The sequence below is a fragment of the Pygocentrus nattereri genome, chromosome 6 (assembly GCF_015220715.1).
Source record: "Pygocentrus nattereri isolate fPygNat1 chromosome 6, fPygNat1.pri, whole genome shotgun sequence".
NCBI lineage: Eukaryota > Metazoa > Chordata > Actinopteri > Characiformes > Serrasalmidae > Pygocentrus > Pygocentrus nattereri.
The window spans coordinates 17,950,901-17,972,039 of record NC_051216.1 but is presented as its reverse complement, the minus strand read 5'-3'; the positions used below and the strand labels follow the sequence as shown (position 1 = coordinate 17,972,039).

General features: G+C 41.3%; 1 protein-coding gene across 5 annotated transcripts in view; it reads right to left on the bottom strand.

Annotated features, from left to right (window-relative positions):
- The window catches only part of pard3bb (par-3 family cell polarity regulator beta b), a 330,914-nt gene that overhangs the window by 168,224 nt on the left and 141,551 nt on the right, over positions 1 to 21,139 (bottom strand). For all 5 annotated transcript variants that reach the window (XM_017691685.2, XM_017691687.2, XM_017691688.2 and 2 more), the window contains exon 12: positions 10,436 to 10,621. In XM_017691685.2, coding sequence (XP_017547174.1) covers positions 10,436 to 10,621 — 186 coding nt within the window. The remainder of the gene's footprint in view (positions 1 to 10,435; positions 10,622 to 21,139) is intronic.

Here is a 21,139-nt window from a genome sequence, read left to right as displayed (position 1 = left end):
GTTTAAATATGCAGAGCGACTATGAAACAGTATGAAAAAGAAAAAAAAAAGAGAAATCATAAGGGGAAAATATTACTTAATCTTAGGTCAACTGTGTAACTGTACATAGCAATTCTTTGGATTTGTGCCCAATATATTAAGCATCTTTTTAAGCCCTGCCACCTTTGTGACGTGATTTCCCACTCCAAATAGAGAATGGCCCAAATACAGACACTGTGATCAATTCTTCTCTAAATATACACTACAACTTTACAATCATTGAGCAAAGAACAACAGAGAAAATAGGTCAGCTGATGGTCCACAGCAGCAATACAAGTTGTGTGTGTAGTTTATTAATGCACTGACAATTATTCTTTAGTAATGCAACCACATTAGATTAAGAAAACTGCAGACAATGTACAGAATAAAGTGACTGTCCTTATAAAGTGAGTGAGGTAAAAGTTTCACAGTAAAGAGATTGCACAAGTGAAGTGCAGCAGGTAAAGTGAGTAGCATGGCTTTAGGCAGCAGCTCAATGAAAACTTTTTGTGGTCCATCAGGTAGATCCGTTCAGCAGTGCCTGTAAGAAGAAATTGTTCATGAGTCTGGAGGACTTGGTCCAGATGCCCCATAGTCGTCTTCCAAATGGGAGTGGTGTAAACAGTCCAGAGGCTGCTGGTCAAAATGCTCACTATGATGCTTTTGTAGAAGCAGCTGAGGAGGGGTGTGCACAGGCTGGCCCTCTTCAGTCTCACTGTTGTGCCCTCTTCACTAATGAGGTGGTGTTCAGAAACTAGAACTAGTTGACGGTGATGTGTACTCCCAGGAACTTGAAGATATGCACTGTTTCTACTGCTGTATCGCTGATGTACAAAGGAATGCGAGGCACCTACGTATATGTAAGTCTACAATTACCTTGTTTGTCTTGGTCACATTTAGAGTGAGATTGTCTTCACACCAGAACTCCAGCTTCTTAACGTTCTCTATCTATCAGAGATGAGCCTCATAACTGTAGTCTACTCAGCAAACTTGATGATGATGTGATTGCTCTGATGTTTGCTGATGCAGCTGTGAGTGAGCAGGATGTACAGCAGGGGACTCAGTACAAAGCCCTGGGGGGCTTCAGTGTTCAGAGTGATAGGGCAGAGTAGTCTGTTCTGGCACTTGACTGTCTTGAGGTCTGTTTGTCAAGAACCCAGTTACAGAAAGATGAGCTTAAGGCAAGAGAATGGAGTTTGCTGACTAGCTTGCTGGGCATAATAGCACTGGACACTGAACTGAAGTCAATAAGCAGCATTCTAACACACTATATATCCAAATGTTTGTGGACTCACTGCTGACACAGGACTTCAAATGCACATACAGCTTGCACAGTCTCTATAGAAAAATACTGACAATAGAACAGGATGCTCTGGAGCTGCCGCACATGAGCCTAAGGTCACCATGTCCAACAATGAGCTTAGGTTAGAAGGGTATAAAGCCCCCCAGCATTGAGCAATGGAACTGCATTCCCTAGAAAGATGGGGTACCAAGCAATACCTCTGGAATGAGTTCAATGTTTGTGATCCAGAACTAATCATCCAACATCAATACCTGACCTCACTGGCGCTCGTGCTGCTGAATGCAATCAAATACTCACCGCAATGTTCAAATTTAGCAAAGCCTTCCCCGAAGAGTAGAGACAGTTACTGCAGCAGAGGGGGCAAACTCCTTTTTAATACTGTTGATTTTGGATGAAACATTGGATGAGCAAATGTCTTTTGGCCATACAGTGTAAGTGCCTTCATTGTCCAAGTCTGATAAGGACAGGTGGATAGCAGTGGTAATGGTGTCCTCAGCTGAGTGGTTTTAGCTGTTGGCATACTGGTGGAAGTCCAGTGCTGATGTAGTGGATTGCTTAACGTGTGCCACAGAAAGCCTCTTGAAGCGCTTCATGACAACTGGGTTTAGTGCAACAGGGCGGTAGTCATTAAGGCTGGTGGCAGAGGACTTCTTCAGCACTGGAATGATGGTGGCTGATTTGAAGTAAACTGGGACAGCAGCCTGCTCCAGGGAGATGTTGATGCACGTGAAGACAGCAGTTAAGCTGGTGGGCGCACTCCTTGAACACATGCGTAGAAACATTGTCAGGGCCTGCAGCTTTATGTGGGTATACCCTCAGCAGCCTTAGTACTGAGTGCCTCAAAATGAGTAAGGAAGTTGTTGAAAGCATCCCCAAGGGCAATGTTGTTGGTACAGATGACGTGATTCTTCCTCCTATAGTCAGTGGTAGTTTGAATGCCATGCCACATACGTTTTTGGTCAATTAAGCTTATGAAACGACAGCTTTCTTGATGGCAGCGCTTGATCGTAGCCCTTGAGCAGGGAACAGACCTTACTGTTCAGCCAGGGCTTTTGATTCAGTTGTTTGGTCACAGTTCTTGTGCTCATTACATCACCCACACTTGGTTTCTTTCTTTTTAGCAGATAAGAAAGAAACAGCAATTCCAAACGACAGGGAGTAGTGAACAATTGTTTATCACTTCACAAGAAGTTGCAAGAAAGTTTACCCAGCAATCAGTTAACATCCGGTGAAGAATATAATGCTTTAGCACATTCCGAATAAAGGTATTTATCAACTGCTGTTCCCTCAACTGACATCCTGTGCTCAAGTATGTAGGGAATATAACTACTGCTGAGGGATCCAGTGGAATGGAATGCAGTTAGGGTGTTTGTTTTGAAGTCTGCGTCACAGAGTGCCCCCAATGCATCCTTAGTAACGGTACAATGTAAACTCCAAAGATACAGCTGGTGACTGGGCCCAGCTTCCAAAGAAGCCCAGCTTTGTATACCTCCTCTGCCAGCTCTGCTTGCAGCGCCAATTGCATTTATGCCTTTCTGAAGTCTACAATCATCTCTTTTGTCTTGGTCACATTCAGATTAAGACTGTTGTCTTCACACCAGAACTCCAGCTGCCTGACTTCCTCTCTAGCTGTCAGAGATGAGCCCCATAGCTGTAATGTAATCAGCAGATTGTATTTTCCTCCAATTCCTTCCAGTGGTGCATGACTGTACTTGACTACACTACATGTTTGAGTTCGTCCAGTGATGGACAGTGTGGAAAACACGTAAAATGGCACCTTGCTATGACCTGGATAAGCTGCAGTGTGTGCTTACGCATGGGCATCTCATCACTAATACTACAATCTGTATTTTTATTTTTGTCCCACACGCAAGTTATGGTTCTGTGTGTGACGACTGATGGAGCAATGAAAGGGGCTGGATCTATTAACAGACTGACAATGCCAACATTGTAATAAACATAATAAACTATTTTATTTTGAGACTGTGCGCTCAGTGCTTCAGAAGAGTTGACTGATTCATTTATTGTTACATGATGGAAATTATATCTAGTGCAACAAAATTAAATTGAACTCTTTTATGGTACAATATATATAAATATACAATATCATACAGTAAACAATATATAGTACAATATACACAATTTGATAAGATTTGTCATGGTAATTTTATCCGTTCATTTTTACAAAGTTTAGAAATCTTACAGAGGCACCACAATAGTCACTACTTTATTTATTTATTTAGGTTTAGTAACCTTATCGTAAAAGGAAAAAAGCTGTTCTTGAAATGCGTTGTCTTAGTTTTTAAAGGTCTATAGCGCCTCCTGGAAGGAAGTGGTTAAAAAAAAGGTTGTACGCTGGATGAAATGAACCTGTAACTATTCGTTTTACTTGGTTAAGAGTTCGCCGGGTATAAACTGAGACAAGTGATAATGCTATTATTTTTGAAGGTTTACTGACAATATCTGGCAATTTATTACAAGTTTGGAAATCTGTATTTCCATGCCAAACAGATGACGCAAGAACAGTCTTAATAATGGAGGAATAAAATTTAACCAACAGACCACTTCTCACTTCTACAAAAAGAACAGCCTTTGTTGAGATAATTGTTAAGATATCACCAGTATTAATGCTCTAAATCACTAATGTGAATTACTAACAATTTTAAAAATTTTACAAAAGATGTTAATTGTCCCAAAACCCTGCTTGAAGTTGTTTGAAAACTGGCATTAGCATTTCTGGCTCAATATAAATAGGTTATCATCTTTTGTCACTGCCAATTGGAAAATATAGGAAATAAACTATAAATATAGAGTTCGGAGTTTGGTGATTTTCTTTTATTTGCTAAGATAACTTAATAGTAAAGTATGCAATATCATTTGACAGTGTCACTAACAAATTTAGCAAATTTGTATAGCTGTTTTTTGAAGCAACATAGCAGACATATGTTGTGGTCTTTAGAAACCTATTTGGTGGCAGACACATATTTAAAATAATTCTAATAAGCTTGCATGCTTGTCCTGTGACTTTCACAGGTTTCAAATAACTTGAAAAAAGAAAAACGATGTTTGATAGGTACAAATAGCTCATTAAGCAGAGTGGTTCTGGGCTAGACCCAGCAGGGCAGCAGAATAGCACAGAGAGCACATTCTCACACACACACAAACAGGAAAACTAGAACAGCCCTCTGCATGCCCGAGTACATACACACACAGCAAAGCCACAGACAGCAATCTCACTACTTTACTGTGTGATTATGGGAGTGTGTGTTAGAATGTGAGTGGGTGATTTATACCATGAAACAAAGAAACAACTATAGGCTTTTAAACCAAGCAATTCATGGAGTCCAAAAGTTTCGTTTCATAACACAAGAAAGTCACAAGTAGGGTTACAAAACCAAATAACTGATCTCTGCATTTCCAAATGAAGTTGCTCAAAACACATACTGCCATTCCAGGCCCAAAAATACCTGAGAGAGCTAATCAAAGAAGGCACTGCTCCAATCTTTTGCTTCAAGGAACACAAATATAACAAAAATATAATAAATACAGCATGTTCTAGAACTTGAAGGTCAGCATCAGTATTACACTGATTATAATTAATGATATATCAAACCATTACCAGTAATGCCAAGACAGAGAAGAACCAGAATAGATCAGCCCACATCCATCATGATGATATGAGAGAGAGAGAGAGAGAGAGAGAGAGAGAGAGAGAGAGAGAGAGAGAGAGAGAGAGAGAGAGAGAGATTGAAGACACCTAGCAAAACAAAGAGAAGAGCGCACTCTGATCATGATAGGCACTGACATAAGCTGAGCAGTTTTTTTTTTCAGCCTCGTAAATTCATGGGAGTTATCTTTTTCCAAGTTATGGCTGCCTCTCACTCTTAGTTCCTCTCTCATTTACTCACTCTCCCTCTACACATCTAGGGAGAAGACACATCCCACCCACAGACTCGGGACACTTCCAGCTAATTAGCATGGGCACGGAGAGTTTTTAATTAGCGTTAATGCACTGGAGCTAGCACTAGCTCTACTCTGTAATTACTGCATGGTGTCATCAGGGGCTACATGAAGAAACAACAGGCCTTTTAGCCCACTGAGCTGTGCTGCGCGGGGACATGTGCATACCGTCACACACATATACACTTGGAGAGCACCCCTCTCTGCCTCACCTTTCTGAGATAGACTCCCCTCTGCTGCACAAGCTGATCAGAGAGGTTCCCAATTTCAAACCTGCTAAGAGGGGCTTATTCATGTGGAATATACCAGCAAGTTTGGATACACCTAATTTTAGCAGGGTTTTTCACAACTTCCAACAATTTAGAATACGAATGAAGAAAACAAAAGTAATACTTGTAAAATTAACAACTGACCAAACATTTTATAAAACAGACTTAGAATTAGGATCTTGAAAATGGCCCCGTATGCGCTGATGCACATGCTTAGCATTCTCTCATCCAGTTTCATGAGGCTTCCAGAAGTTCCACATATGCTGAGCACTTGATGGCAACTAAAAACTACAGATGCGTGACCAATTAAAATAAACACTAACACAGCGTCTTAATAAGGCGTTAGGCCACTGCAAGCCACCAGAACAGCTTAAATGTGTCTCTGGAACTGTACTGGAGGAATGGAACGCCATTCTTCCAAAAGATATTCTCTCAGTTAGTGATTTGATGGTGGCAGCAGAGGTCAAACACTTCAGTCAAAAATCTATCATTAGTGTTCAACTGGGTTAAGATCTGGTGACTGCAAAAGCCATAGAATATGATTTTATGATCAGTCAGAATAACTGTTGATTTGCAATGACCCTTTCCTAGGATATTTTACATGCTGTAATAAGGCACAAGCATCACAGACAATGTACACTCTTAATCACAATTTTCACCCCTATAAACTAATCTCTTTCTCATGAATCTAAATGTGGATGTCAATTTATTCTCTATTTATTGAAACATCTCAGTAGTTTGTATGATTGGAGCTTCTGCCATCCACGCCCCAATAATGAACTCCTTTTAAAGTCACTTAGATCTTTTCCTTTGGCCATCTTGATCAAATATCAAAGTCAGTTGGGTCTGTCCAGCATCTTTATACATGCCACGGAGTATGGAAAAATGTTAACTACTTAATTGCACCATGCCATACATTTGTCTAGACTTTCATCTGCCACTATGCCTCTTTAATCATTTATTCAGGTTGTTCCTTTAATTTGTCACCCACTGTAGATGCTGGGGTGGCCATTTCAAAAATAAATGAATATACAGTATCTCACAAAAGTGAAAACACCCCTTACATTTCTGCAAATATTTCATTAGATCTTTTAATTGGATAACACTATAGAAATGAAACTGATATAACTTAAAAGTAGCCAGTACACAGCTTGTATAGCAGTATAGATTTACTATCCTCTTAAAATAACACACAGCCATTAATGTCTAAATAGTTGCCAATACAAGTGAGTACACCTCACAGTGAACATGTCCAAATTGTGCCCAATTGCATTGGTGTCCCTCCGTGATGTCATGAGACTCATTAGAGTTACAAGGTTCCAGGTGTGAATGGGGAGCAGGGCCATTAAATTTGGTGTTTTGGGTACAATTCGCTCATACTGGCCACTGGATATTCAACATGGCACCTCATGGCAAAGAACTCTCTGAGGATGTGAGAAATAGAATTGTTGCTCTCCACAAAGATGGCCTAGGCTATAAGAAGATTGCTAACACCCTGAGGGCACTTTGGGGGCAGTCGTGGGCTGGAGGTTAGGGAACTGGCCCTGCGCACGGAGGGTTGCCGGTTTGATCCCCAGTGCCGACAGTCCATGACTGTGGTGTCCTTGAGCAAGACACCTAACCCCCAATTGCTCCCCGGGTGCCGTGGATAGGGCTGCCCAGCGCTCCGGGCAATTATGCTCACTGCCCCCTTTTGTGTGTATATTCACTAGTGTGTATGTGGTGTTTCACTTCACAGACGGGTTATATGCGGAGGTGGAATTTCCCCGTTTGTGGGATTTAAAAAAAGTATCATTTAATCCTTAATCCTTAAAACTGAACTATAGCACGGTGGCCAAGGTCATACAGTAGTTTTCCAGGACAGGTCCCATTTGGAACACGCCTTGCCAAGGTTGGCTTCAAAAAATAGACGCATGACTGCAGAGGTTGAAGTTGGATACTTTTCCAACTCGATAATGACCACAACACACCTCAAAAATGACAACTGCCTTGCTGAAAGTAAAGGTGATAGACTGGCCAAGTATGTCTCCAGACTTAAACTCAATTGAGCACCTGTGGGGAATCCTCAAGCGCAAGGAGGAGGAGCGCAAGGTGTCTGACACCAACCAGCTCCTTGATATCATCATGGAAGAGTGGAAGAGGATTCCAGCAGCAAACTTTGAAGCTCCGGTGAATTGCATGCCCAAGAGGGTTAAGGCAACAGTTTACTTTCGTTTAAATCAGGGCTGGAACTTGCATAAACCCAGTTCATTCTTTCACTTTCGCTGCTCGGGAATGTACTAATACTAAAATATGACTAAGCGCTGTAACACCGCGTTGGAGTTGTGTGGTGCGGACGTGATTTAACGTTGCTAAAGCTTGTTAGGATGTTAGGAAAGGTGAGTTCAATGTAGGAGAGTACAGTTAGGCCACTTATCTCGTCACTCACACTTAGCCACAGGAGAACAGATTGCCGGTCGCTCCACTCAAACAGGGAATGTATGACTCCACGTTTCAGAAGTTGCTAAAGTAGATAACTATATTTTGTGACCAAATTTTTACTTGTAAACCCCCTCCCTCTCTAATCATGTCGAAAAACTCTGAAGTTTGCCATCTCCTGCGACAGCAGAGTAATGTCGTTTTCCTTGCAGGAGAAAACACCACCAGGGCTTTTGCTACAAGGTGAAAGTGTGAATACGGTGTATTATATTGAAAACTTATCAAATCTGTCTTATCGCTCCATTGAGGAAAAGTTAGATCAAGATAATCATTATCGTTTCACCGCCCAGCCCTATTGTTGTCCCATGAAAAGATGTAATAAAATATTTGCAGAAATGTAAGGGTTGTACTCATTTTTGTGAGATATTGTATACATGATTGTATACAAATTCAAACAGACATCAAACCACTAGCTGTATTTGTCTTGAAATGCATTTAGGCATAAGCCTTTAGATCAAAATATCTTTGTGATAAACATCTTTTCAGTCCTTTCTAAAGTCCAAACTCATTTGGTACTGTAAGTGTTCAGATTCACATGTGAACTCTCATAAACGCACACAGAGATGCACAAATCCATACACATGTGCGCACACACCTGTTCATGCACACAAACACCATCTCCTTGATGACCAAGGATATTTTAAAATCCTCTCATCACCTGGAACTGTTAGTGGGAGAGTAATGAAAGACAACCTGTCACACTTCCTCCTAACTGACTGCACATATGGTGAAACAGGGTGATTCAAACCCTCAGAGAGAGCCTGGGCCTTTATTTAGCAAGCCTCAGTAGGACTATTGATCTAACATCAGTTTTGCATAGGGAACACAATGATGTTTAGGACAAGTAAATATATCCAAGGTCAATACTTTTTCTTAAGATGACTAAAATATTCACTTTAAGTTAGAAAGTTATCCCACATTTCCCTTGTACTTTATATTTTCCCTTGAGGTCTAATTATGATATTTGTGAGGTTTTATGTACCAAAACAGTCAGAATTTATGTTTACATAGTCATTTTTCCTTTTCTGTCTATCCCTTACATTTAAACATGTTTGTGTTACTGTGCATTTAACACTGATATGTAAATTAACTCTCTGTTCTGATTGGCTGTGCTGCATTGTGGTTCAACCCAAAAGCACTGTAGATTAAAACACTAACTTCAGTGTGAGTGGGTGGAGCTAAACTGCTGCAGGTTAAATATGCAGATATATGTATTAATGTGCATGTACTACTGCATGTGATATCCCAAAAACAGTGAAATCACCACAGGCTGTTTTTACATATATGGACTGCATGGACTGAGGAGTGAATGGCATGTTTGAAACTTTAACAATGTTTACATACTACATTAAACTTGTATTAAAAAAAACGTGAGGAAAAGTTGGTTTTCCTGATATTGGCCTTCACCAAAACAATGACTAGTTGACACCCACACATTTTCAAAGCCGTCAGTCTGATGACAGTCTAGCCTGATCTAGCATCTATGAAGCATTATAATACTGACAGCAAATAATATATAGCCTTTGGGTTGTCCAAGGGACAATGGACAGAAAGATGGAGAGAAAGTGAGTAATAGAGGTGTGCAGCTGTAGAGGAGTGAAGGACAGATAGGTGGAGGTCACAGGAGTTGATGCCTGAGGCCTATGTATTTGCAGCCTGCCCTCCAGCCCAAGTAGAGTCCAGGGTCCACTCAGCCCCCTGCTGACAGCTCCTTTTTCTGCCTAACAAGGTCAAATTTAAGGGTCAAGGGAACTTGCCGGCTGTGGCTGATAAAGGTCAACAGGCTATTTACAGTGTTCTCCAAGAACCCTAGGATTCATGTTTAACCTGAGGGCCTGAGGCTCACATCTCTTTATTAATGTGGCTAACATGCAGCTATGCTATTTTAGTGCATGGCTTTCTTCTATTCCCTCATTAGAACTGAAAACTTTCAGCTACTCTTCAGGCTGTATTGAACTCAGGCAGTGTGTTAAAGTGATGGTTTGAGCATAAATAAAATGTACACAATTTGGTCCTCAACTTAACAGTAGTTAACCAACTAGGTTACTGATGATTGATGTGTAGATGTTATGGAAACTTCTAGAAATTAGATGAGAATCATGTAAACATGCCATGTTGATTTTAATTGTGGTTTTTGATACTGTATGACAGTTACTTACCATCATACAACTAAAAACAATAACAGAAGCCATACTGAAGCCTGAATTTTGTCTATACATTTTTAAATAATAACGGTCTCAAACCTTCCTTACTTGTTAGCTTCATTAACTGCTGAGGAAAAATAAAGACACCAAACATGTCTTGGCTGATCAGCTACACTGTGAGTGAGGGATAAACTTCATAGATTTGATTTTGGTAGAATTATCACTTTAATAAAGAGTAAACTACATTGTGTATGCTACAGTACTTTATAGGCAGCTCCTCCATGGATGATGGACTTTATGAAGATGCCCAGGTCTTCTCCAGTCTCGCGGGATTTGTTGCCTTTAAGGCTGACTCCAAGCCCAGCTGAGCCAGAATCATTCAGGGGCACCTCGAACATCAGCTGCTCCTTCCCCTCTTCAGAAAGGACAGTACGCACCACTTCCTCCTTCTAAGGAAGGGAAAGAGAGAGGGAGAGAGAGAGGGAGAGAGAGGGACAGGGAGAGGGAGAGGGAGAGAGAGAGAGAGAGAGAGAGAGAGAGAGAGAGAGACAAAGAGGAGAGGTCATTCCATTTGAACATAAAAGTGTGCTATTTTACCAGAGAATAGCACAACCTTTTCATGTTCCCTTTCTGAAAGCCGGCAAATTCGGAGAGCGCTGGGGTCATTTAGAGCCATAATCCATTCTCCATTATAGAGACCCCATGCCCACTGAGCCCTGCTGGATTTTCTCCCCCCATTTCTCAGTCTTCTCTCTCTCTATTTTTTTCCATTTTCTCCCTGTAATGTTCCTGAAATGACCTGTACATCTTTTTAGAGAAATTTTCTTTCAAAATGAGAGGGGGGAAAAATGAGAGAGAGAGAGAGAGAGAGAAAGAGAGGGGGGGGGTGGAGGGGTAATGTCCATTATTTGATGTGTGCGGTGAAAACACAATCTTTGTCGCTAGGGAAACAGGCCAGTAATGAGTGAGTGTGAAACTGCACTGCTCCCCGACTTATTTTCCAGGGAGGCAGTAAAAAGGAGGGGGTGGGGGGAAATGGCCATAAAACAAATGCATGAAAGTCTGTATTTGATCTATACAACAGTGCAGGGAAAAGAGGTAACTTGCGTGAGATGGATACAAAGATAATGAAGCCAGTGCAAGCAGAGCTACTTTTGCAGTACATTCAAACCTGCTGTATGTCTGTAGTCATTAGGCACATAGCGTCTGATCGTCCGGCTGACAGGCTCACTTCAGGAGGATAAGACGCATATATATCCAAATAAGAGGCTGTCTTTAAGTAGGCTGAAGCCTTTCCGGCAGTAAATATTGGGAGAGGGATAGAGGGATGAGCTGGGCGGCGAAGAAGGGCTAAGACGAAGTGTGTGTGGGTCAGCAAGGCCTGGTTTATCACTGTTTACTGTAGGATTGAGGATTTAGGATGTATTAGCTGCTGCCTATCTCTCTCTCAGCACAAACACATAGCTAAGCAGAAACTCTGTGAGAGAAGGAAAAAGGGCAGATATATTTTTTTATCAAGGACACAGTGAGAATGAGAGAGAGAGAGCAGTGATCTGACCTTGTGAAAAAGGGTGAGGCCTAAAATGTCCTAAACCAGCAGCAAAATGCCACTGCATGTCCAAAAGCCATTCAAACACAATAAAATGTCATGCTTTGTTTCTGGGACAGACACATATCATAAAAAATGTGGTTCTATGCATGCAGACAGTGTCCTGGACCTTCTGGGGGCACCAACACAAATGGTTCACATATTCCACTACCAAGCCCCCCGCCAGGACCTGACACTGGTGCAAAATGCCACACTGCACAACGTCATTTTCCGCCGTTATCGTGGGTTTATCAGCCAGAATGTACTCTGCAGTGTTTACGCAGCAGACATTTGTCAGCAGAGCAGGAGGGCAAAAAAATGTTGCTGTCTTTCCTGCACTCCACCGCTAAAGACAGAGGAAATGGGACCATCATAGACCCAAAACACCAATGAGATCATCATGCACCCAAAATGGGACCACAGAGAACTCCATTATACTCTCAAAATATCAAAGAAAAGCATTTACCATCAAATACAGAGCCAAGCTCTCCTGTGAAGTTTGCAGATATGCTCATAATAATAAGAGTCATTCAAACAGTCATTATACTAAAGGCATTACTAGTACGAAGGAGTAACTGATGGGTATGTCAGACACAGCCAGTGTCTAATCTGCATAGCCAGCATCTGCTCATGTAGTGAGGAAAGCGCCTTAATGATGAAGAAGACACATGGAGTCATCAGCAGGAGCAGATGGATGAGCATATCTATAGGTACAAGAACAAATGACATTCTGAAGGTTTAGTGATGAGCACATACACAGCTGTTCAGACAGGAAATCTGCTTCTTTTCCTTCTCTCATTCCTTCCCCTCCCCTTTTCCCCCTCCCACCATCTCTCTGAGTTCTGCCTGGATGAACAGAAGGTCCACCACTAATATGCTGCTCTGGGGACACTCAGAGACCTCCCTGCAGGCTCTGAGAGGACAGTAAGGGAGAAAGTGAAGGGTCTCGGGAGGCTGCTTTGCCAGTGCTCCTCTATGGCCTTCATGACAGAGTGGCCCACAATGACTAGAGCAAACAAAGCCTTTAAAAGGCTTCCCCTGGTGCCTCACTCATGCACTCACACACATGCAGTGGCCTTATGGGGCAACATGCCAATTATTAGTGATGTATAATGTATCTAAATAGGGAGATGGAACTCTAACCAATTTAAACCAAAAGGAGTTTGGTGCTGAAAGCACAATAGACCACAATTCAGGACAGATGCTCAGCAACTAGCACACATTTCAACTCAAATTCAGGCCAAGCCAGCCTGTGGTATGGCACAGAGTTCTGCTTCTACCGGAATTCACCACTTGAGAGCCAAGAAATCTGTTGTGTGCAACCACAACAGCTCTGCACCAAGAATTACAGGTTAAAATATGCCCAAACCAAATGTCCAAAACGCAAATCATTAACCCATCACACTCACTAAGGGTCTGTCTCATAACATACCATGAATAATTGGGGGGAAAAGTCTGGATGCTTTCAAATGGCATCTTGCTCAGTTGTATGGGTTTCTGTGGTATTAACTAGCTCTTTTGCTCTGCTCTAAGCTTTTCATGTCACCTCCCTTTGAATTTATGGGATTCACTGGCATGCCTGGCTAACAGGCACACCTGGGCACCTGTAGGTATCCTTCCAGAGGTGGTCACAGTGGTCATATATATGGAAGCATGCTTAGAAAGTATACCTTATAAGATATTATAAGAGGAGAAGACAGTTCACTGGTTGAAACACAAATCAAATAATTTGTGATGCTTAACATGACAAAATCCTGCTCTTGGAAAACCCATGACTGGGGAGAAATCAAACCCATCATATTCTTATTGTGACATAAGCACATATTTGCATTTAGCAGATGCCCTTATAAAGACTGACTTACAAAAGTGCTTTGTTGTCTACTTGGAAAAGTGTCTTTAAATCAGTACAATCCAAATATATGCCTGAGCTAAGTCACTGCTAGAGACAGGAGTCGCAGCTAAATCTAGAACAAAAGATAAGCAGTACACAGAGGTAATCTGGTTGCCAGAACAGAGAAGACTTTATGCTTGTCTTCCATGCATTTTGAGGAATGGAAGGTTAAATGCAGACATAACTGAGACTTAGTTCTTCTTTTTTTTTTTTTTTTAACAAATGCAATCAAGTAAGGAGGGCTAGTTCATTTTTGGTTCTGTAGAAAAGCATTTGACTTTCAAACTGAATATGACATAGCTGCCTATAGCTTTAAAACCTGACTGTCCCCAAGTCCACTACAGGAGACATAATCAGAGGAGATACCAAAGAAATAGCTGTAAAGAAGTCTGCCATCAAAACAATATACTCAAACGGAAAAGAACTTGAAAAATACTTTTTCATCTAATTTAAACCAAAAATCCATCCATGAAAGTACTTAATTAACCTTTCTACATTACTTTTTCCAGCTGCATCATAACTATGAATGACAGAGCGCACATACAGCCACAGGTAACCCATCATTAACTTTTATTTAATCAGAAATTTCACGGTCACTTTGTTCCCAACCTAATAAGTCTATGCACCCACTTGCATTTAGCCCAAAATTCTCATGGTTGCAGTACGATGTTCTTGGTACAATATGTATACATCATATGTGGCGCAGTAAGACTAAAGAGCCCCACTCAAGCAATCACTAGAAATGAATACCTTTAAGTGGACAGTGGACTCGCCAATATAGACATCTGGTAATGTTTCTGACATATTCTTTATTCTTTGTTTCTTAGATGCTGGACTGGCCTCTGCATTGCTGAGCTGCACAACAGAAACTTTTTCTCAAAAAATGACTGAGCCGCACATTAAAGCAAACTGACAAGTCCTCCTTCCATGTAACACTTTTAAATGCCCAGATAAGCAAATTCCAATGCAATAACTCAGACATTTACACACACAGTTCATGTTGCTGTTGACGCTGGTTGCATTTCAAAGCACCAGATTAAAAGCAAACGTGACATTTAATTAAGATGAGCCGTGCAGAGGGGAGCAGCAAGGAAAACTCGGCTGGCCCAATCACACCCTGCAGAGATACTGCACCTATTAACGCTGCTAATGAGCTCTGGCACTCATCATCATACACTTCCTGAGTACACAGACATACACCACAAACACAGGCAGTTAAGCAGGGGAAAAGTCAACATGCATAGAGTCATGGGTCTGCACTGACTGCTACATGACAATATCTCAAAGAGACCAAGCTGTGACTCAGCATTTTCAGGATGATCAGGGGTTTATTTAATGCAGACAGGAGAATGCAAAGATTTGGATTATTCAACCTTGCACAAAAACATACTTACAATATTTACACTACCCATCAAAACGTTGAGGACAGCTTGCCTTTGTCGGAAGCTTCTCACAGTTTCTTTATATTAACTAAGGTAATAAGAATTTATTCTGTTAACCTAAAAAAGCTGTTTACTTAAAATTTGGTTATATTTTGGAGCTTTATGTTAGTGTCTCCCTTGAAATGAAGAGTTGGCTTTTCCTAAACTGTGATTTGACAGTTTTCCTTTTCAAACTACTCTTATAAGCACATACTTGAAACAATTTGAAATATTTTGCTTTAAGGTTTCTTATACCTTTATGCTATTTACAGAAAAGTAAGGTGCTACTAAGCCTTAGCAAACTAAGCTGAATTACGTTTTCTTGACATAAAAAAATTATTAGCACATTAAATTAACATGGCACTAATCTCATGGAAAGACTAATACAACACAGGCGTTTGATAGAGCTGGACTCAAATATATTATCGCAAATTCAAATATTAAAACAGTATGAATAACACAGGTATTCTTTTTTTTAAATGTAGCCACTTCCTCACTGGCTAAGAAAACCTCATCTCAGTTGCTACGGCACTGAGTGTGATTTTCAGCAATGCCAAACAGACCATGGGGGGTGTATAGGATGCATGACTATAGTGGAACTGTCCTTCACTGACCACCGGTCATGGACCTGCCTGCAGTTGACTGGCTCTTCCGTTATAAAGCCGCAGGATGTCAGGATTGAAGGTCCAGCAAACACAAGGCCAAAAAGTATGGAAGGAGAAAGAAGGAGGATATTACAGGTGTAGCATCACACAGAATCCTCTCACACACCTCAAACATCAGTCTATAGCTGCTTTCCTGGATTCAAACAAAACAGTGAAAGGGAAGAGGAAATACAGACAGAGAAGGAAAAATATAGAGGCAGAAAAAAATGTGACAGAGGCAGAAAGAAAGAAAAAACAAAGAGAGGAAAAAAACAGGCAAACAAGAATAAGATAGAAAGTGGAAGACAAAAAAGCAACAGAAAAAGAATTAGAAGATACAAAAAGTAAGAGAGAAAATAGAAAAAAAAAAAGAGATAAAGAGAAAGGAAAAGAGAGAGGAGAGAACGAAAAGTGAAATAGAGAAATAAAAGAGGAGAGAATAAAGGAAAGAGAAGGGCAATGAGAATGAGAGAGAGGGATGAGAGGCACAATCAATGAAGACATGTTAAACAGGCAACTGAAGGAAGTCTGAAATTGACTCATTTAATGTGCTTGCTGTGTAATAAAGGAGAAACAAAGCTACCTTTATGATGCCAGCTCTTGCTGAGTGCTTAACTGACCATAAGGTCTTTAGGGAGCCTGTAGTCACAGTAACACAGCTAACGACAGCATGGGTCAATGTCTGTGTCTAACCACTCAGACCTACACATGCCTCTTCACAGCAGAGCTATCCAAAAGCCAAACAAGCCCTAGATGGAACCCATCACTGTAAGTTTAAAAAAAAAAAAATCAGATTGTATGCTTAACCCATTCCAAAAGTCTCCTCATGGCAGATGTGTATTATTTGTAGTTATTATTCTATACTTGTTGTTTTCTAAATTATCCTTGATTAAATTAAATCTGTGATTTGAACAAATCTATGATGAAATCAATGAACCGAGACATGGTGGAAAAATCTGGAACCCTTGCTTTGATTCCTTAAATGATCAGTACAGGTCCAAACTTTTACATACTTCTAAGACTTTAGAATAACTGTAGTGCATGCAGTTAGTTATTGAAAAATAAATTATGATGTAATAAGACAGTAATGTTAAGGAGTGAACACATAGTAAAGAAAAAACTTTGATAAAGTCTACTTCAGGCATTTTAGTGCATGTTTAGCAAAGGCTAAAATCTCAAACTGAATTCTAAGTTCTATGCACATCAAACAAAACAGCCATCTCTCATGCCAAATATCTCACACTGTATTATAACAGTCATAACTCAAACTGTAACTGCAGTCAAGTTAGTATTTGTAACTATGAGATATTTTATTTTGTTCATGTGGGCTGGGTTTGCAGAAAGACATCAATTATTTGTTTGACATCAAATCAAATTTAATAATGTCTGAAGTGCAGATTCAAACAAGTTGGTACAGAATATAAATCAAATTCAAATGTAATTCATTAAATAACTAAATAATTAAAGTTTACTCAAAGCACATTTGAAGAGTATTGTAAAATAACAATATAGTAACTCCCAACTTCTAAGGGTTAATGGACACAGGATCAGATGTCCAGCAGGAATGGACAGGGCAGGAAAAGCTTGTGCAGCCGGCCTGCTATTCACTCCAGCAGGTCCGTGAGCACTGCTAAAGCCTGACTCAAGCCTGGCTCAAGCCATTGAGGGAGCTGATCCAGCCTGCAAAATAGAAGGAGCTGGAGAACCGGTAAGCTCACACACGCACAGATGGGAGCAGCTCAGTGAGGACGTGTGAGGTCATGACAATGAGGTCATAGACAAGAAAACTAGGCTGGAAAAAGGGGGGGGGGACGTGCTTCTCAACTCATACTTGCTGCCCATTTCGCTGTTTGAGTTTAGCAGGATTTTCAGAATGCTAACTGGCCAAAACTTGCGATCAAATCCTATAATAACGCACAGCAGACACAAGAGAGGACGCAAGCTGCTGATTGTTTTCATTGGACCCAAAGCGAAGGCTTGTATCGCCTTTGTATGAACAATTAAGCACTAGTAGGAGCGCATTAGAGAAAGAATTTATTCCAGCCTTTTTGTGTGAAGGCTGGCTTAATATCATCTACATATCAACAAAATCCTTTATTTGGGAAGCATTCTACTTCCTGTCAGCAGGGCGCAGGTGATGGTTTGCAAAGATAGGTGTATGAGTAAGAAGGCAGGGAGACAGCTCTTTATTATACTCAAAAAATGAATTAACACAAACCAGCAGATGGTAGAGGAGTGGAGGAGGGTGTTCAACAGCACACCCACGTCTTCTCATCTTTTGCTCTGTCCCTCTTCATCTCTATCTTTTCACTCTCAACTGTTCCTACTCTCATTCTACTTCCCACATCTCCTACCTCTTCTATCGCTTGCGGCCTCTCAACACCTCCCCCTGCTCTGCCTCACTCTCTCTAAGCTGGTGATATTTGTAATAGATTTATGCCATCTGCATGGCTTTTTCCTGGCATCTCCACGATAAAGTCATCAGCAAGGCCTTCGTTTCATGAAACGAGCCAAGTCCCCCCGTTCATAATTACTCCGGAGCATAAATAAACACACACTGCCTGTCATTATGCATGACTGCGTCTTTGTTAAATCGGGCTTGCTTTATTACCATGTCCCTAACTGCTTCTGCATGTGCTTGCGAGTGACTCATGAAAGAATGGATCTAGCTTTGACTCTAGCAGAGAGCATGAAGTGCACTTTTCCCATGCAGAAGTGCTCGGTATGGAGCGCCATTATGGCTTGGATAGGAACAACGGCAAATGAGATGGACATCAGTGGCCCTTTTTAAATAAAGGACCTTCTCCATAGCCCATTCAGTGGAGGCCAATGAGAGGCTAAAGGCAGTGGTGGGCTGCAGGAAAGAGGAAGAGAGGGTCGTACGGAACTAAATGGATTCTGTTTAAGTGCAGATGAAAGGGCTGCATGGAGAGGGGTGTAAGCAGTAAAAGAAATGGGGTCGGGGCATGGATGGAGGTCCATAACCTCGTCCTCTTGCGCTCAGGGAAGCGGGTTTATTGACTCTTCTCTAGAGTCCAACGCTGGTCCACCATCAGGCTTGGAAATGGGGCCAGCGCAAGAGCCCTGGCCTCTTCAGTGACATCAGAGACTCACTTCAAAGCTATATTGAGGAAGCAATGCATGTATCTGCTAAAGGTCTGGAGAAGAGATTAAGAAGCAGGCAGCCAAGATCCCAGCCCGGAATCAGCCGCTTCCTTGCTCACTTTTAGAAGGGCATGTGTGCCACCACTATAGCAATATCACACTCTCAAAACATCTTTTTTGTCTTTGCAGGACTGCTTTTCCAAGATGATAGAGCCAAAATCTGAGGTTATACAAGCCCCACACGGCCAACATAGAGCACTGCCTCTGAATCTGTACCAGTGGCTTCAGCTATAGCTACCATTCCCTGTATTTAATCTGGCTCATTCTCAGAGAAACACTACAAACACAAGAGGAAATGAACTCTCGCCCGCTCTTCTTTGTTCAGGAGTCATATCTAACATCACCATTACTATTTCATCCTTCAGTGGGCTGGTGGAGGTAGACTGTCCAGTGCTCACCCCCTGTGGGCTGCTCTTCAATTGGAAATTAGGAGCAGTGTGGGGTCCTTGAGGGGGCTTCGGAGCGTGGCGACTGAAGAGCGAGTAAGCACAGGGGCTTAAGGCTTTGCAGTGAAAGCTCATCTGGGTGGGCAGAAATGCAGGAAGTGCTTTGTTCAGTAGACAGATGTGAGGTATCAAACCTACCTGTCAGCATGAGGGCTGATGGTTCAGCCCCATCCCCAATTATGCTGTCCCTCTACTGCAGTTTAAACCCAAAGGGACACAATGGAGCACACTAATCTCTCAGCATCTGTCTGACTACCTCAATCATTCTTTCAGTCTCTCCATCACTCACCCTCTAGCTGGTCTCTAAATCTGTTTTTACTGACAGCATCACCTTTTTGCACATGCTATAATGCATGACTGTGTATGTCATTGTGTTACAGTCATTATACAGAGTATAAGAATGCATCAATGCATTGTGATGCATTAACCTGATGGTTGTGATTCAGCTGCATTGCTTTGGGAATGTTAAAATACATATTAATGGGTTCAACTGCAACTATCTAAGTATTGGCCCTATCATCAGGAGATTGCGAGTTCGATCGCTGGTGATGCTATAGCCCTCCATGGCCAGGAGTCCAAGACAGCACAATTGGCCTTGCTCTTTTTGGGTGGGTAGAATGCTCTACGCGATGCTAGCCAGAGCATGCGTCTGTTAGCTGACATAACAGATCTTTCACAGGTTTCACAGGTCTCGGAGGAAGCCTATGCTAACCTTCACCCTCCCAGCATTGGTAGCATTGTGTGATTGAGGGAGTCCTAACTAGCAGGTGGAATTGGAAACAACTAAATTGGGGAGAAAATCGTGTAAAAATCCAAAATAATACTAATACATATTAATTATATGCAATAAAGTACATAATAAAAAAAAACTTTAAAATCCTTAGTGCCAGAGGATTGAGTGTTCAATCTCCAGAGATGCCACAGCCATCTGTGCTGGGGGCCCCAGACCCACATAGGTGTAAATAGTTCTTCGTTACATTTGGGGATTTAGTGTGTATATATATATATATATATATATATATATATATATATATATATATATATATATATCCACCTTGCAGTCTTCATTTTTTCAACTCTGTGGTGCCTCTTTAACTATCTGGTCACCATCTTGCCATCTGTCTCTCTAGCCTTTTCTCTGTTTTCTCTGTCTTGGTTATTCATTACTGCTCTATCAGCCTTTATCTCTCCTTCACCCTTCCTCTACATCAGTCACTCACTCTCCTTCAGCTTCTGCTCTTAAAATGTATCTCTGCCCCTTGCTACCATCCAGCCCTGCTGCCATTCTTCACATACATTAATCTCCCTTGCCTCGATATCTCTGTCCACCAAGGCACAGTCACACCAACACATAGACAGACAGCAGTCAATCCATGAGTCATCCAGCTTTCCACATTAAACTAGTTGTAATAGAGGCTATATGCTGTACAGAACTATGAATATACTATATAAAAAAGCCTACAAATCGCTATACTTACCTGATAAAATACTTGTAATGTCAGCACTTCAGCAAATGAGTAATTTTCTGCACTGTGCGTTGGCATGGTAAACTGTGGACGGAGCCTTAAAGCAGTTGTTTGTCAGCTTTAACAAGCTTTCTTCATGCTTCAGAATACCACATACAAACCAGCCTCTCTTTCACTCAAAGAGCTGCTGTGTGTGACGTGTAGTAAGGCAATCTAGAGAGCAGTAATTGAACAGTGCCACACAAAACTCGCCAGAGAATCTGCTAGAACACCAAGTGTGAATGGGCTTTAATATGGTGAAAATGGGCTTTTATCCTTCATCAAATGCTTTAATTGACACACTGTG